Below are 18,820 nucleotides of genomic sequence, written 5' to 3' on the forward strand. Positions count from 1 at the left end.
TTAAAAAAGCACAGAGACTGAAAAAAGGAGATACTGATTCCGAGAGAGTGAACCACTCTGACGTGCCCTGGTGCCTTCATTGGCCAAGAAGGGCCCACGTGATATGCAAAGAGCACGATAAACATCTCGCAGTGCAGATAATTAAATGTAGAAAAATGCGGTGTTGTCAGATGACCGTACCTATCAAGGGATTTGGCTTGTCTTTTTGCCGCTCAAAAACGAGAGGGTTTCGTGAGTAAATCTAAAACAAACAACAAATATACTCTCCTATGACTCCTATATAAAGGTTACACTTCAAACCTAACTGTGTGACGGACACATTTGTTTGAAAAGGTTCCTCTTTTATAATTTGAAAGCCAAATAAAAAGAACTTAGTTGTCCAGACTGCTTCAGACGACTGCGGTGATTCACCTACTTAAAATCATCCAAACACGCTGCTTTTACGCACATAAAGGAAGTACGTGTAATCATGTCTACGACACAATGTCATTGTTGATTATTTCGAAGATTGTGGGCCTGTATTAATTCCACAAAGTATAATCCATTCAAACCCTAATACATTTCACATAATTTGACTAGTAGTACATAGCATAAGGAATGGTTCGCCAATGACACGTTTCCTAGTATCCCTTAAAAGACGATGGAGATGAACTACTAATGCTAACAGTGTTTGAACAGACCGAACCACTGTGGGGAAAACTGATGACTCATCCAAAAGACACGCATGTGATAGAGAATAATCCGATGAGAATTCAAATGAACAAGGCTTTATTTAGAACAACAACAAAATATAGACTTGGAAAACGTCCATCTCATTTTGCAACTAAAGATATATTGGCTCAAATCCATGGGTGATTCAATCAAAACGCCCCGTTTTCTTATCACTCAAGTGAGAGGGATGGATACAGGTTCGAGCATTCAATACATTAGTGAGAATTCGGATATAACGTCAGTTTGCACTGCAAATACCATACCCCTCGCTTTACAATATGCAAAGACAGAAAATAGCTATCAAGTTTGGCGCAGTTGGTTTTTACATGGCCTACTGGGTAGACGCGGCTAGAGGCCAAGGTCAAGTTGAAAGTTGATGTCTAGCGGACGAGTCTTTTGGGTTATTCAGTCTTTGAAGGACCGGTCTGTTCTTGAAAAGGGCAGAAGAGGGGTGAGAATTCCTGGCCGAATGAAAGCTTTGGAGGGTATAAACTTTTACTATCATTTTGTTTTCGCAAACGTTTTATTCTCTTTGTGTCTAAGGAACCCGTTTTAGGCATCATGTGTCTCGCATTGGAAAAGTAACCGGAATGTTGCATTTGCAAGCCAATCTCGTGTTTTGGAGAGTTTTAGCGAAGACTTGTGAAAAATGATGTGATCTCTCAGAAGAAGGATAGACGTGTCGTTGGCTTGTCTGCTTGGTGGTGTTTACGGTCAGGGGCTCTCTTTCCAATTATATTGCGTCGGGAGAAAATACACAAGCCTACAGCATATTTTCTCCGCTGCAGTATAACGCAAGAAACAATATGGTCAATTGGTTGTAGTTTGTGAACTTCAGCGGTGTATCGCAGATAAGCCTAAATTAAATGATGCAAGTAGTCAAATGTCAAAGTTAGTTTCAGACTACAAATGGACCAAAAATAAAGTGCGCAATGATTAATTCATATAGAATTCAATAATTTTTCCATAGGCATTCTTGCCGATTATCGCGTCATAATACTGTTATTGTGATGCACTCATATAGAATTCAGGAAAACATTTTCTGTAGGTATTCTTACCTATTATCACGTCATAATAATATTAATAAAAGCAAACAATGAGGCCCTCAGCCACAGCTAAAATACTACCATTGAGTAGGCCTATTCGATATTAAAGCTAGATCGCGTGCAGAGTCCACATTATCCATTAAACAGTAGGCCTAATAACAAACGTAGACATATTAATTATCAAGTCAGACCAGTTCTTTCTTTGTATGCCTATTATTTGAATATTCTGGATTGATGAGGGACTTTGAGAATAGTTAAATATACTGTCGCACCCTATCAGACGTCAGCTAAAACGAGAGACAACAGATATTATTTGTAGCTTTATGTTACGCAATTGGTCGCCCACTCAGATTTTGTTTACCTTGCGATGCGATAACGGGACTCAAAATTAATCTTAAAACGCATTAATAGGCTCCCTCAGGCTGTTCGGATAGTCTGTCTCAGCAGTTTAGCAGTTCCAAAATAATCAAAATGTTAGGTTTGTCTAACGGCCCCTACTTTAAAAAGTAGGCCACTTATATCTTCCTGGTTAAACTAAAAAGACATCCCCAGCCTTAATTCGTCAGACATAGATACAGATTGATGGCGTTGTAGCCTACCGGTTTGTTGTGAAACGTCAATCTATTATTGCGATATTGAAATTAGTGTGTGTTTTTTTTAATGAACCCGTTGACTAACAATTATATGTGAGGCTTATATGTGCTACAGCATAAAGCTATCCCACAGGCTTTGTTCTAAAACGATAAGGAACTATTAATTATCCTCCCATTTGGCGAGGTATTTTAAGATTATTCTATATGTTTGATCAAATTCACATTCCGAGAATCTATGTGATCAAATAAGTTGGTATTTCACCATTTGATTCCCACATTGGGTGTTTAACTTATCTTTATATAAGCCATAAACAGATTTGAAAATGCTACTCGATTCATATCGTGAAACGACACGACTCGGTGTTATGAAATATATTTGACATAAGAGATTGTTTTAATAAGTTCAATAGCCATCATGTGTACGAGGACTAATTAACCGATAACAAAGAAGTTATGATACAAATATAACGGCTTTGTGAATCAGGTGTGAGTCATCACGCTCCAACGCTATTACTTTCTCTTTTTGCTCACATTGGTATGGGTTAAAGACCCACCAAGATGTTCCAAAATCAAACTTTTCGAAATTGTAGTATAGTAGATTCAATATTTACATGAACTAGTCAAATAAATAGCCATCTAAAGCGAGGTTAATTCTTAAACCCTGGTTTTCCAGCGCCGGGCCTGTAATCAAAACAAACGAGGAGCTGTCACCTAGACAGCGGCGCGCGCATATGCGGTCTGCTTTGAGCCAGTGGTCTGACCAGACCAGACATCCTAGCGAGGAACAGACCACCGCCATGACCCATATGAACCTGGCCCAGACATTCTACTGGCTAGGGAGACCCGTCTGTGAGGTCATTACCAAGAGCATGGAAATGCTTAGCTTCCTTCGACTGGCATTGTCATTGCGCGGCAAATAATACAATTTTAATTGTATACGACGTAACAATGGGCCTACAAAAAGAAGTCTAAACCCATTAAAGAAAAATCAAAACCATTTGTTAAGCTATGAACTATCATCATATTACTATTTTCAAATAACAATGACTATTACAATACGTTGCAAAGATGGGGGACAATTTCCAATCCGTATATTTTATTCAAGCCCTAACGTGAAACCAATATGTGCCTTATCCATTTGTTATGGTGTGATGTGAAACTAAACTGTGGTAGAAAAACTATAGCCAGAGGAATACAAATATGTTTCTGCGGTCGAGGCAGTGAACCACAAGGGCGGCCTGGCACATGGCTGTTCCATGTTCTCCGGACTGCAACGTGATGTGGCACTAAAGAATAAAATAAAAAGGAAATTGGAAAATGAGTCAACAGGGTGGCTCTTGAATCGCCCCTGACTGACAGCTCTCTTATACATTCGCTTTGAGTCTAAGTGTCACAAAGTAGAAGTGTTAAACATTTTGTTAACGGGCTGATAAAACTATAGCTATGTAAGCTACATGTTAAATCATTTATTGGCACAATGGAATCCCAGTAAATATATGGGCCTACAGATAATTGCAGTTCAACTTCAGCCACGATCCATGTCCACATCTGTTGTATGTTCGAATGTTACCAGTCTTCAATGAGTGGACGGATTAGGCTAGCCAGCCAGCTCCCGTAGGATAACTATCTTTCTGGTGACATGAACTCTTCCTAAACATTACTATCCCAAGGACGAGGCCGTGGAACTTTTTCAAGTTAACATACAAAAGAAAATGCATTATGTTCAACACAAATGTTATCAAGACGTCGGCATCAAGTGGACTCAGATCGAATCATCAGGAAACTCGGCAACATGTTCGTCCACCGACTTCCTGATGACTATCACGCTCTTTCCAGAGCGACAAATGTTTCACTATAGCCACTTGCGTTTTTGTAAAGCCAAAACGATTCGTCATTAACAATAAGCAAAACATCTCGAGAGTAAAAGCATCATTTCAAACTAGCATTAACATAAAATAAGGTTCCTAAAAAGCTCTGTAGAGCAACATACAGAAATGAACGTCAACGTGTTTACAATTAGGCTAAACACCAACAAAATAGCCTATAACCTATAAGAGTTCAACAATAACGCCAATTCGCCTAAACATAGAGCCAACATTTTTAGACTTTACATCTCATGGTTTAAAACGATAAACATAATTTGCGCAAAACCACTTAAAATCCATATTATATTGACGTTATTAACGTTAATGTAAAACATGATTATACTACATAGACATTTGTTTCCAGTGAACTTGAAATTCCATTTTATTAGTGACTTATAGCCTGTGTTGTCCTCGGTTATGAAATACTCCTTCATGATTTAGTTACATATTTCATCATTCGAAAGGAAAATATATGTTTTTATATAAAGGAAATTCCTGCCATTAATGATGCACTGGTTACACGCAATGCTCGATGTGCGTGTATCCTAGATATAATATCATATAATATTTTACTCTGAAATTACCAAACACATTTGTATTTGTTTAATATGCTAACGAAAATTATGCCTTTTCATAGAAGTCACATTAGCCTATACAACAAGCTTCGATTTCACATAAACCAAATAATTTTTACTTAAAAAACAAAAAACAAGCGTTGCACAATGTCACATTCAGTTGGTCATTCAAAACGTTCAAGACATTTTATCCTGTCAAGAGGTTACAATGGGGCGGCAGGTAGCCTAGCAGTTAAGAGCATCGAGCCATTCACGGAAAAGTCGCTGGTTCGAATCCCTGATGACCTTCATTGCTCCTATAAGTTGCTCTGGAAAAGAGCGTCCGCTTAATGACAAAAAACATGTTGTCGACACAACATCACTCTCAATATCACATGTACACCTCCATATGAGGTGCGGCAGGTAGCCTAGTGGTTAGAGCGTTGGACTAGTAACCGAAAGGTTGCAAGATCCAAGCCCGGAGCTGACAAGGGAGGATATCTGTCGTTCTGCCCCTGAATAAGGCCGTTAACCCACCCAGGCCGTCAAGTAAGACTTTGTTCTTAACTTAACTTACGTATTTAAACAAAGGAAAATTTTAAAAAACATGAAATATCAGATTTGCCAAGATTTAGAAATATGGCCTTGAACGAATGTACTGTTGTACAAAACTCAGGAATAGCGGTAGAAGGTGAAAGATACACTCGAAACGAACTGTCCATCTTCCAATGGAGATTGCGTTTATACTGTCCATTTAAAATTAAAAGGCCAGCCAAGTTATAATGCTCCAAATTAAAACAGCGTTTCAAAGGTTCGCGCCAGGTGAGTGCTGGGTGTCTTGGTTTGCTACGCTATTGTTGACATTGTGGTAAAACCTATACGGCTACCAAATGGTGTTTTTGGTTTAATGGGGTAATGTAGGTGTCAGTGCCTAGGTAAGACCTCCGTTAGTGAGAAGAGCGGTTAGCAGTAACATATAGAGAGACGCAAGGAGCGATAAAGGGGAACTTAACAACAGAAGATATCTGCAGGCAGCCCAAGTCACCTCGCATTCTCTAGACATATTTACGGGCGCGTTTCAAGGTCAACGCAATTAAAGCTCTGGTGACTGCGTCATCCAGTTTCGAGGCCAAGTTGTGGCAGAGGAGAGGGGAGGGGCTAGTATAGCATAAAATATATTATTCCATTGGCGTATCCTTCTTACTGACAATTCTATAAGCAAAACCATTCCATGTGAAATTGAACGTGGTTTAATTTGTTTGCCATGGTGGGCATTAATGGAATAGCCCACTCTTGTTCAAAACTAAAATACTGAGACATATGGCCTAGCCTATAGTTGGGGGTTGCATCGAGCCCTGCGCAGACTCCATGGTCAAGTTCAAGTTGTGCCCACTAGTAAAACCCAAAACGGCACAATCTGCAAGGTCTGCTGAGGGGGCCGCTTCCCTCTTTGTTCGACCGGTGTACTAGACACTTGCAAAGACTAGAGCAAAATCATAACACACTGCGGTCCGTCTGCCTTTCGGTTCTTGCACTTATGCCCACACATAGCCTACGGAGAACAGACGTTTGTGGGTCAAACCGTTAAAACACAACTAGAAATCTACTTTGAGTGACAACCAGAGTGAAAGTACTATCAACAATGAGCGAGCCACCCTACCCCATCTGGTGTCCTCCGAGTACCATATCTAAAACACACACAATAAAGTGCCACTACTGTAAACGAACACGGTCATCCTTCAATTGCGCAAAAGAGCATTGTAAGTGTTGTCTTATCTGCTGACAGATCACAAGATAGTAGGCCTATGTGTCATGACTGGTACGCTGCATAACTCCTCACAAGTGACACACCAGGGCTTCTATAGTCCATCCTTATGTGTATCCTGTAGCACAAGGATAGAGTGAAACACAATGATATCTCAAGAGGTCATGAGATTGGGCCTATATGAAAAATAGCATAGCCTATAGGGACTGATTGAACAAAAATATAAACAAATATTCATTTAAGCGCGTGTGACATCAACTTAAATATTATTTTCAAGGATTCCCTACCTTCTATTTGTTTTATACCCGATTCTATGGAGAAAATTAACTTAAACATTTGCAGCCAAATGTACACGAAATGGAAGGGTGTGATGTACACGAAATATTGCAAACAAACATGAATATCACGAAATGTCTGTCTACTTGGTATAGCGTTAAGAAACAATTATAGATCAAGGAAATTGGAAATTGCCTTCAAATAGGCGTTACAGTTTCCTTATTTTCTATTTATTTCATCCATCACAAAGGATTGACAAAATATGTATTCTACTGATCCATATTTATTTGTACAGTGTAGACGGGCAGAAATAGACACGTAAAATATATAATAGCTGTTTTCAAACTTAGTTGGTAAAGAGCCAGCTATTGTGTACAAAGTACTGCTTATGCCACAAAGTATCAGCCGATCAGAGAGACAGAATAGCACAATTGATAACTAAGACATGCTGTATATAGCTAAGCCTATGGAGAAAATCATCCTTTCATTTTCTGCCAAAACAGAGTGTGTACATTTGGCTGTGATTGTGGGTATTATACTACTGTACAAATATTTAGCCTTGGGCTATAAATCAGTTTCAGAGTTCTCAGACCAGTCGATATATTTCCATGAACTCAGATGAATGGAAGAAAAACAGTTGAGAGAGAGTGGAACATAGTGGGAGAGGTTTGTGGAAGGGAAATATGGAACGCTCGGTTTACACAGTATCAAATGCAATTCGTTTCTAAAGATCAATTCATCCGATATATTATGAACACAACAGTTAATAACTAGTTATAAACACCCAATGAATACATACTCAATCATATTTAGGGAAAAACATGGTAGGCCTACGGCCTTTAAATTAGACAAATCCTCCCGTAGTTTAGATGACAGCCTTAGTATTGTAATTACTCATTGTTACACTGCATACTTACGGCAGACGAATCCTAACCTTCATCCCAACATGGATGGTTTAAGTCATGCGTAACAAGTATTGTGATGACCCAACATGGATGGTTTAAGTCATGCGTAACAAGTATTGTGATGACCCAACATGGATGGTTTAAGTCATGCGTAACAAGTATTGTGATGACCCAACAGAAGAACACAAATAAGAACTGGCATCGTTGCAAAGTGGTACCTAAATCCACAATATGCAACGTTTCTCAAACCACACAAGATAGTATGAAGAAATATCAAGGGCATTTTGCTGTCAATAATGCAACATTAGGACAACAGAAAACAGTAAACACGCAATAATATAGGCTATCGATTATCAATAACATCATATTGGGAAACATGGTAGGCTTACAGTATGCCTACACTCGCAACCGTGCTTCTACACCTGCATTGCTTGCTGTTTGGGGTTTTAGGCTGGGTTTCTGTACAGCACTTTGTGACATCAGCTGATGTAAGAAGGGTTATATTAATACATTTGATTTGATTTGATTTTGAACCTATTATTGATTTTTTTCTTCCCATCGACTCCAACTATTGTTCACTCAAACATAGATGGTGTCAGTGAAGTCATTTCATTGGCCTACATGTTACGTAGAACGTTACAAAGTAAACCGCAACACTGTAAAGTGTTACCAAAAATCCAGAATTGCAAAAAGTTTGTCAAACCACCCACGATAGTTTGAAAACATAGTATGCTAGGTCTTGTTGGTAACTCAAACTTAAAAACATCGAGGAACGTACTCTGTCAGGAGTGTTGGCTGATCCAGAGAGCTTGTTCTGTTGCAGGTCTTCTGGACATAGGCTTAAAGAAACGGTCATGTCTTACCGAAATAATTTCCCCTTGGAATTGTATCTGCTGTGAAATATTAGTTAGGTTCTAATGATACATTCTATTACTATGGTTCCGATCGTGACTCTGTGGTTTGGACACATCATAAATGTCTCCCGAGCTTGTCTTGACCTGGACTATATCAATTAACAGCATCAAAGTTCTCATGGAGGGTTAGGGTTCAATTTTATAACACAAGTGTAAGAATTGTACGGTAGCCTAAATAGGGCTTAAAAGTGATTAAGTGATGTATGCCTACATTTCTTAAAAACTTCAAAGACAGACAGAATAAGAAATCTAAAATATATAATCGCTTTTTGTACCCTACGCTGGTAGTAAAGAGTCGAAACTATTGTGCAAAAAGTATCGTCAGATGGGAGATAAAGAATACAACCATTTCTAACCAACTCTAATACAAATAGGGCCTATTGAGTAATATAGCTAGTCTATTTAGACTATAGAATCAAAGCACAATCCATCCAAAACGTGTATAGTTTTAACAGTATACTGTAGTGTGTTTCAGAGCGACACACAGAGAATCAGGGGATAAAAGATGCAGACCTTGAAAACGGCATCTAATATCGTTAGAGGACAGGCCGAAACATCCCCTTTACTGTGAACTGTCATTGTAAGGGGAGAGTAGAGCGAGAGAAAGCTAGAGAAGAAAAAGAAACGGAAGGATAAGGGGAAGGTGGACCTGTGTGCACTGCAAGAGAGTGTGTGCGCAGGAATTTCACTGTCACTGTGACGATCCGGGAGGGCTCGTGTGTGTCGTCCTCTTTTTCAACAGGCGAGGGCGCACGAGGACAGCGATGGCTGCGCGAGATTGCTTGGCGGCATCCCCGGAGTCACACCTTCTCACGACGACCCCTGATGTCATCTTAGTCCCCAGTAATGTATCTGAACTGTGGACATGTCTGATGCGATGCCACATCCCAAACCTGCTCAATCTAGCAGTGGAAATCAGAGGACCCAAGAACTGGATAGCCCAATAAAGAGTGGGGAAAGAAGACTGTCACAATGGCTGCATCCCGATTCTCCAAGCTTCTCCTAAAGTGTGCACTTGCACACCCCCATCATGGATTCAAAAGCATTTCATTGGTGTTTACATTGTTTAATCCATGTTGGGTACACTCTTAAAAACAATGTTTTTTTGGCGTTCCATATAGAGCCTTTTGGTTATATGGAAGAGATTAATTTAAAAAGGTTATATTATACTATAATACTACCTACTGAAGGCAAAGAACCAAAAGGGTTATATCCCTACCCCAGAGCATAATGTGGATTTTAGACAACAACAGCTAATAAAAGCGAACACAGTCATGTCAAACTCTGCAATGACATTTATACTCATATTAATGGTGCTGCTGCATGATTTTCCCTGCTCAGAAAAAATGTCTAGCTGTCTCTCCCGACACGAGCAGAGGGAGATCAAATTCATATTTCGCAACATTGTTGCCGAGGTCAGTGGCAAACAGCAAGATTCATACAAACCTCTGCTGTTGCAAACTAAATGCTAGCTAGAAGCAAGAAGAAATGGTGTGTTTAATAAAATCATAGCTAACACTTTTAGATACATTTTTTGAAGGTGCCACCAGCCATCAATTTGACAGTCATCTTAGCCCAGCTAAGACCTAGAATTTTGGGTAACCAATCGCTGTGCTCCAATGGATAGCAACTGTCTTCAAGTCCCACACCTTGGACCATCTCATGTTTAGACTGTATGAAAGCTACCGAGGGTTATGACAAAAACTGAGAGTTTTCTTTAAAAAGGAAATGCTTCAACAGTTAAATAATTGAAGAGTGCACCAGGAGTAGTGGAGTAATGCCCACAGGGCCACATACATGCCCCCTCAGATTAGCCCTGTTGAAAAATAATATTGATATTTTTTGTTGTTGTTTCTCTGTAATAGACTAGCCACCGAGCAATTTTATGAAGTTGACTTTAGCTAGCCCAGATAGGTTCCCAATCTGCCAACCTCATAACTAACTACCAATAAGTCATTTCAGGCTACCAATCAGTTAGAGTAGCTAGAGGGTCTAACTACTTTAGCTGACATGCCCAGGCAGGTCACCCGTGATACAAGTCAGCATTTGATGTCCATCCATGTCTGAGGACTATAGGAGATGACGTGGAAAAGGCCACTATGGGAAACAGTGAGCACTGTTATCTTCAAGATGAGAAGCATGTATATACTGAACAAAAATATAAACGCAATATGCAACATTTTCAAAGATTTTACTGAGTTACAGTGACAAATAAATAAACAAGGCCTTCATCTATGGATGGCACATGACTGGGCAGGGGTGAAGCTATGGGTGGGCCTGGTAGGGCATAGGTCCACTCACTGGTTAGCCAGGTCCAGCCAACAGCCAATCAGGATGATTTTTTCCCCACAAAAGGGCTTCATTACAGACAGAAACACTCCTCAGCCCCCCTTAGACGATCCTGCAGGTGAGGAAGCGGATGTACTGGTCCTGGGCTGACATAGTTACATGTGGTCTGCAGTTGTAAGGCCAGATGGATGTACTGCCAAATTCTTTAAAATGACGTTGGCCTCCAACGAGCTTATGATAGAGAAATTAACATTCAAACTGCACATTTTAGAGTGGCCTTGTATTGTCTCCAGCACAAGGTGCACCTGTGTAATAATCATGCTGTTTAATCTGCTTCTTGACATGTCACACCTGTCAGACAGATGGATTATCTTGGTAAAGTATAAATGCTCACTAACAGGGATGTAAACAAATGTGTGCACAGAATTGATAGAAATAAGCTTTTGTGCATATGGAACATTTCTGGGATCTTTTATTTCAGCTCATGAAAAATGGGACCAACACTTTACATGTTGTGTTGATATTGCCTGGCTGGTTCCTGAGGACAAGAGAAAATGAGCAAAAAGACGAGTTAATCATTCGAAATCAATATGAGTTCATCTGCCAAAATGAAGACAAAATGCTATGCAGACATAATTATTATGTTGTAGAATAACAACTGACATGAAGTTGTTGTCAGCAGCAGCCCGAAAGAGAGATCCTCTGCCTCTGATAGCTGAGTTACTGCCAGACTCTGAGCCAAATGTAGATAGTGTTTTAAAAGGCATTTAATGATTAACTAGGCTATTGAATCACCAAGACTTATTATAAACAATTTATTAGGTAGCATAGCGGTTAGAGCTTTGGGCCAGTAACCTGCATTTCAGGAATCACAGTAGCAAGTACTCCTGGTTAGGGGTGGTATGCACCCCAAAAATCTGAGGATGGCTGAGGAGTGTGGTCTGGAGGGGGGCTAGGGCCCCTGACTATACGTTTTTCAAACACCTGAAACAGCCTTTTCCTGCAATCTAGAGCCATAATCATTATGCTTAATTCTATGTAAAAAATATATATATATAATTTTTCTGCTTATCTAAGCGTAGGCTACCTCTTCAGCTGTCTGCATAGTCCTGACTGGCGGTTATTTTTTTAGAAGAAAATATACTGAACAAAAATGTAAATACAACATGAAAAGTGTTGGTCGTATGTTTCGTGGGCTGAAATAAAAGATCCCAGGAATTTTCCATACGTGCAAAAAGCTTATTTCTCTCACATTTTGTGCACATATTTGTTTACATTCATGTTAGTGAGCATTTCTCCTTTGGCAAGATAATCCATTCGCCTGACAGGTGTGGCATATCAAGAAGCTGATTAAACAGCAGGATCATTACACAGGTGCACCTTGTGCTGGGTACAATGAAAGGCCACTCTAAAATGTGCAGTTTTGTCACACAACACAATGCCATAGATGTCTCAAATTTTGAGGGAGCATACAATCGGCATGCTGACTGCAGGAATATCCGCCAGAGCTGCTGCTAGAGAATGTAATGTTCATTTCTCATTTCTCTAGAAGCTGCCTCCAAAGTATTTTAGTGAATTTGGCAATGTGTCCCACCGGCCTCACAACCGCAGGCCACGTGTGGGTGAGCTGATGTCAACGCTGTTGACAGAGTGCACCATAATGGCAGTGGGGTTATGGTATTGGCAGGCATTAGCTACGGACATCGAACACAATTGCATTTTATCAATGGCAATTTGAATGCACAAAAATACCTTGGTGAGATCCTGAGGCACATTGTGAGGCACATTTTTTTCAAGGTATCTGTGACCAACAGGTGCATATCTGTATTCCCAGTCATGTGAAATCCATAGATTTCAGAATGAATTGATTTAAATTTGACTGATTTCCTCATATGAACTGTAACTCAGTAAATCAATGAAATTGTTGCATGTTGCGTTTATATTTTTGTTCGGTACATTATATTCTTAGATATACATATTTATATTTATTAGTAGCCATAATTAATAAATGCAGGGCATTCTGTATGGAGCCAATTTCGATTCAGTGAAGAACCCCCAGGGTTCTGATCAGAGGGTTTTATATAGAACTTTTAAAGGTTCCATTTATGAAGCAACCGATAGAACCTTTGTGCAAGTACACATTGGGAGAAGGGTGGAAAATCGGGACGCACACAACCTTGTATACTTAATCTCCGTCAATTAGCTAATAACGGCTTGGTCTGGATGCTTATATAGCCTATCCTTCATAGACAGAATAATCTACTGAGGATGCTATGCGTAATGGGTAAGCAGAAAACAAACAGAAAGAGAGTTGTAACAGGCCCCAATACGATTCCAGGGCTCAACTTAAAACACCGTGAAATCTTTAAAGTGGTAATATCAAGTTCAACCTCCCCCAAAGGCCATAGCCTTAAAAGCCTTGCCCTTTATCGCTGTGTTTAGTGACTTTTTACTGCGCTAGAGTACATACATCAAAGGGAGTTTAGGAGACAGACGGCCCCCACCCTGAAAACATTCACCGCACATGCACGGCCTCGCCTTTATCTGCGCGTGCGTAATCACCCATAGAACACAGGCGCCTGTGCACAGAGAATGTCAGAAATGGTTTTGTTTAAATTTCACAATAATCAAATGGTTGACTTTTCCAGTAATGTGTAGCCTTCTAATATACATTTTTGTGACAAACATATTATGCTTATGAGGTTTTTCCCTGTTCAAATATGCCATAGCCTTAATGCAGGCTATAGTATAGCTGGAAAAAACAGAAACAATTACAGTAAAACATTGCTTCATAAATTATAGGCCTTAGTTGTGATAAAAACCTTGTCACATTGTCCTGTAGCCCATGTTCTTGGTTTTCTAAACTAATATAAACTAATATAGCCTAAATGTAATCACAAGTAAAATGGTCAGTAATCGTAACTCTCTCTGGCCACCAGGACTTGACCTCTGAGCACTTTACTTGACACCACTTTAGGGGGGGGGGGGGGGGATTGGGGAGGGGGAGGGGGAGGGAGAGGGATAGCGGCATTGAAATGTGACGAAGATTGCGTGTTCTGTTCCAATTACGCAGCGTTCTATTGACACTTGGACAGGGCACTATTGAGCGAACATCTCATTTCATTTCATTAGGCGCTTCATGAAGCATGTTGTTCCAAATGGAACATGTTTTAAACGGCTCTATTAATGGAACCTGCTTTCACTTCCGTTTACAATTGCGGTCTCAAGGACGTTGTACTATAACAACATTATTATTTTGATGTCAGATATGCATTGGAGGCCATGATGCTTTTGATTGAAACGCTTGCATTGAATAATGTAATATTATCATGCATTCTTCTTCACATTAGACCTTTTTAAATAACTTTGTTTTGTTTTAGACAAAACATACATCATATTTCCTCAAGAATATTGATATTTCCAAAAATATATATATCTGTAGGCTATTTGCTGACTACGTCAGAACTAACAACACAGATCATTTATCCCTTGTTAAAAATGGAAATAGTTGGTTTAATAATATGGATTACTATATTACAGATTAGGCTACATAACCTGGTGTCCAAGTTATTAGTCAATTATTGATCTTCATAATTTACATATCAATCTTGTTCATCATCTTAATAATTGTGTACCACCTAAGAATTACATGTAGAACCTTTCAAATCAATTTTTTGAAAGCATGCATGCAGATTTGTCAGAATGCATCATAATGATTTTGTTTCCTTGTGGAAATTGAGGATTTGAGAACATAGATGTTCAGTGGGCCTGCTAAATACTCATGATTCCGGCACAAAATCATTTGCTCGTTAACTCATGCGGTGTGGTGATGTGCTTCTACTCTCCGGTTCCAAAGCTGCTTGTCTTCCCTATTAGCCCTCGACCCCCCCCCCCCCCCCCCCCCCAAAACCCACTGTTGTGATTGCTCGTTCCATAGAGAAATACTATTTCTAATTCCTAATTCTATGGCACGTTCTCTGTTTATCCACATCCAATCGATGCGGGGCGTCATCAGGGATGCCATCATGACGACTGCCCTATTAAGAATGACAGCTCGAGAGAAAGCGAGGGCAATGGTGATCCCTCCCAGAGCTCGTGCTGCACTCTGGAGCGCTCGCCTCGCAGGGTCAGAACGTACATCCCCCTCTCTTCTCTTCTCTCATTTCAATCCATTCCTCTTCTCTTTTCTCCACTCTCACGACTGAATCCCTTCGCCACCCGTAGTGTCCCAGCCAGATTGTGCTATTTCCATAGTAGCGATTTGGCGCTGGTTTATTCCACGCGCTTTCGTTTGTTCGTTCGTCGGTAATGGAAAACAGAAAAGAGATGGTGATGCTCCCGGAAGGAGGTCAACTTGGCACGGCAGTTGGCAAGACTGGCTCTAATTTGTCGGAAGCAGTTGGAAGCCCCGCGCGAGAATCACAAGGCAAAACGGTCCACAGGAACTACACCAGCCCCGGTTCTGCGCCCTACTCGCGAGACAGAGCGGACGAGGAGGTGAAGAGCGCACGGGGACGCGTGTGCGCCGATATAAGGTCGGTTGGCATGTCCTCTTCAACCGAGAGACATCGATTAGATCACACCAACAAAGAAGCTAGCAGCTCGGACACAGAGTCGGACTTCTATGAAGAAATTGATGTGAGCTGCACGCCAGAAAGCATGGACTACCCCAACCGGAAAGGTAATGCATGGAACGGCGTGGAACTCTTTTCGTTTTCTTCAACACATTGCATGGATGGGATTTTGGACAACGTAAATGAATGAATGCAATAGATGTCACGCTGTAAACATCGCCAGTAGCCCATTTATGTGCATGCAGCATCCAGAATGAATAAGCAAATTATCGGGTAACATATGCAAGAAATTCTATATGATTGTATTATGGAAAGGGAGTGACAACGACTTACGGAACGTAATTGTTATGTTTTTATAACAACGTTCATTTGGAATGAATGTCACATGAATGAATTTCACTATAGCTGAACTCATGGATTGTTACATCCACACCCATGAGAGATCTCTCTTAGTGTTACACCCCCTTAGCTAGGGTTTTAACCACAGTGTCACTTTTTTAAAACGAGTACACCCGGCGCCAGACAAATTAACCAATTTGCACGAACTAGGATACTAGTAGAGATTTTAAGTACTAAACAAACCACAAATAAAAATGGTAGACCAAAAAAAAACGTTTATATGAATTGGTTGGTAGACTGATTGGATTTGTCTGGGGACCAAACCCCTGGAGAACTGACATCAAACTGGTCACGTCTTTATGAAAAATAGGCCCCAAAATAATTGTCTAATGCTTATTAACATATGTATTTTGAGGATGTGTTTTCAAATGAATGGGAAAAAGTAGAGTACATGTTGGACGGATTATTATACATGTATTTTTATTTATTTAACCTGCATTTAATTAGGCAAGTCAATCATAGGCCTGTGCTATTCTCTCCACATTTATTTCATGAAAATATCGTACTGATATCAAGTAAACAATTATCACAATTATGAATTAATATAATTGTCCCTTCTGCAGGTATGATATTCATCGATATGGATGGTTTAGTTTACTGTATATAGGCCTAATTTAGCATCAGATGCATTTTGGCTAGTTATGGTGCTCTGCTTTCGATTTTTGTCAACCTCAATCAAACGAAAAATATAGGCTGCAGTGTCAATTATACAAAAACAAAACGAACAAAAGAAACCGCTGTACAATTGTAGGATGCTATTGTATAATCAAATGTATCTTTATTTTAGGCTTTTCGATAACAAACAATCAGATTCATGTTTTGAACCCATTCCAGGTCGAAACGGTGATTCCCCCATCCACCCGAGTGACAGCGGTATGGATCCTGGTAAGATGGGTTTGGGCCAAGTTTCGCTGTCCTACGGGGCTGACGCGATGCGACGGTACCGGACAGCCTTTACTCGGGAGCAAATCGGCCGGTTGGAGAAGGAATTCTACCGGGAGAATTACGTGTCCAGGCCGAGGAGATGCGAACTGGCGGCTTCGCTAAATTTACCAGAAACCACTATCAAGGTGAGATTAGGGTCTATAATAACAACAACAATATTACAACAACATAATTCAATTTCTCGACTACATCTAAACCTATATTATTGTCCATAGAACATATGGCCATATAAAGGACATAAAGGAGTTTAATTGTGAATCTAAAAAGAAAACAATGTAAGTTCGCTTGAAATCATATCAGACAAATCGAGGCCTAGGCTACTCAGACTTTATTTATGTGTGTTCTCAAAACAATGCAGTAAATGCAGGTAGGTGCAGGCAACATTTACCCAAATGAAACGGTGATTCATTTTGTTAATGATTAAACCGAAAACATTTAAGGGTCGAGCTTAAGTATTGACTCATTAATTGGAATTTGCATATGCCTATTGATCTGGCCACTACTCGCCAACTGTAAGGCCATTTGGAACCCTGCGTAAAGTGCAAAAACAACTGTAAATCCCTTGTCTGTCTCGTCACAGACTGATGTAGGTTAATATTTTACCCCGCCTGTCTGTCTGTATGTCTGTGTTCCATAGGTGTGGTTCCAGAACCGCCGGATGAAGGACAAGCGGCAGCGTCTGGCCATGACGTGGCCTCACCCCGCCGACCCCGCATTCTACACCTATATGATGAGTCACGCGGCCGCCACCGGGAACCTGGGTTACCCCTTCCCGTCCCACCTACCATTACCGTATTACTCCCACCTTGGGGTCGGAGCCGGCTCGGCCTCCTCCGCCACCCCATTCTCCAACCCCCTCAGGTCCCTTGACAGTTTCCGGATGTTGTCACACCCCTACCAGAGGCCGGAGCTTCTGTGTTCGTTCAGGCACCCGCACCTGTACCCCAGCCCGGCCCACGGCCTCGGTCCCGGGGGGAGTCCCTGCTCCTGCCTCGCCTGTCACTCCGCTCAATCAAACGGCCTTCAACAGAGGCCTACCGGGTCAGATTTCCCGTGCTCCCCAACGAGCAGGACTGACGCGTTTTTGACGTTTACTCCGTCGGTGCTGAGCAAGTCCTCGCCGGGGACTTTGGACCAGAGAGAGGAGGTGCCATTGAACAGATAAAACGAAGAGAGCACATCCACATGTGTTCATTGGACTGGGTCAAAGAAGCGCAGAAGAGGGCCATAATCTTTTATCAAATTTAGAGAAAAAAACATGAACATGACCCAAACAGCATGAATACAACGATCACGTGGAGCAGACTCCATACAAGCAGCAGCATAAACGACAGATACCGCAGTGCGCGCTGTTACACACACCTGCTACTACAAAAAGGAGAGATGAACGCGCTCAGGCGCAAACAATTTGCCTACCTTGTTTTTAAGCTATATGTTTTCTAGCACCAACGCGACGATCTCACACATCATGACAGTCTATCCACTGAAAAATAATAATTTCAGTTGTAAAACCCCATGCAGACTATGAAACATTATGAGATCGGACAAAAAAACACATTTGATTTATTGAAGATTAATTTGGTGCGAGGAAAGAGAGAGCCCGGGTGGACTGGGAATTACAGACAATCGTTTATCTCCGTGATGGATGGCGTTAACGATTTATCTTTAGGCCTATCTATAGTCTCTTCAGATTTCCAAATTGACCTGTTTTGTAAATTTCACTAGAATGGTCTATTCCAACTTCATTTTTAACAAGGGAATGTGTTAACAGACTGCACCGTCTCATTATGGCTCTCTATCTCCCTACCCGAGCCTCCCTTTTTGACGTGTTGGGGCCGAAATGTGCAGATGCTGGTAAAATTAGTAAGTGATGTAGGCCTATACGTACGTGGTGGATGGGTTTTGAGTGTTGAATAAATGATAATACCGTCGCGCGCGGAGGCCGTGGAGGGTTCGTTGCTGCCAAACCGTAACAAGGCGTCAG

General features: G+C 40.8%; 1 protein-coding gene across 1 annotated transcript; it reads left to right on the forward strand.

Annotated features, from left to right (window-relative positions):
- Positions 1-15,226: 15,226 nt before the first annotated feature.
- On the forward strand, positions 15,227-18,001 carry LOC115132679 (homeobox protein XHOX-3-like). The gene is made up of 3 exons (XM_029665401.1): positions 15,227-15,599; positions 16,726-16,961; positions 17,474-18,001. The coding sequence occupies exons 1-3, from the start codon at positions 15,227-15,229 to the stop codon at positions 17,999-18,001; spliced, it is 1,137 nt and encodes a 378-aa protein (XP_029521261.1).
- Positions 18,002-18,820: the final 819 nt, after the last annotated feature.

The sequence above is a fragment of the Oncorhynchus nerka genome, linkage group LG7 (assembly GCF_034236695.1).
Source record: "Oncorhynchus nerka isolate Pitt River linkage group LG7, Oner_Uvic_2.0, whole genome shotgun sequence".
In the NCBI taxonomy this organism is placed as follows: domain Eukaryota; kingdom Metazoa; phylum Chordata; class Actinopteri; order Salmoniformes; family Salmonidae; genus Oncorhynchus; species Oncorhynchus nerka.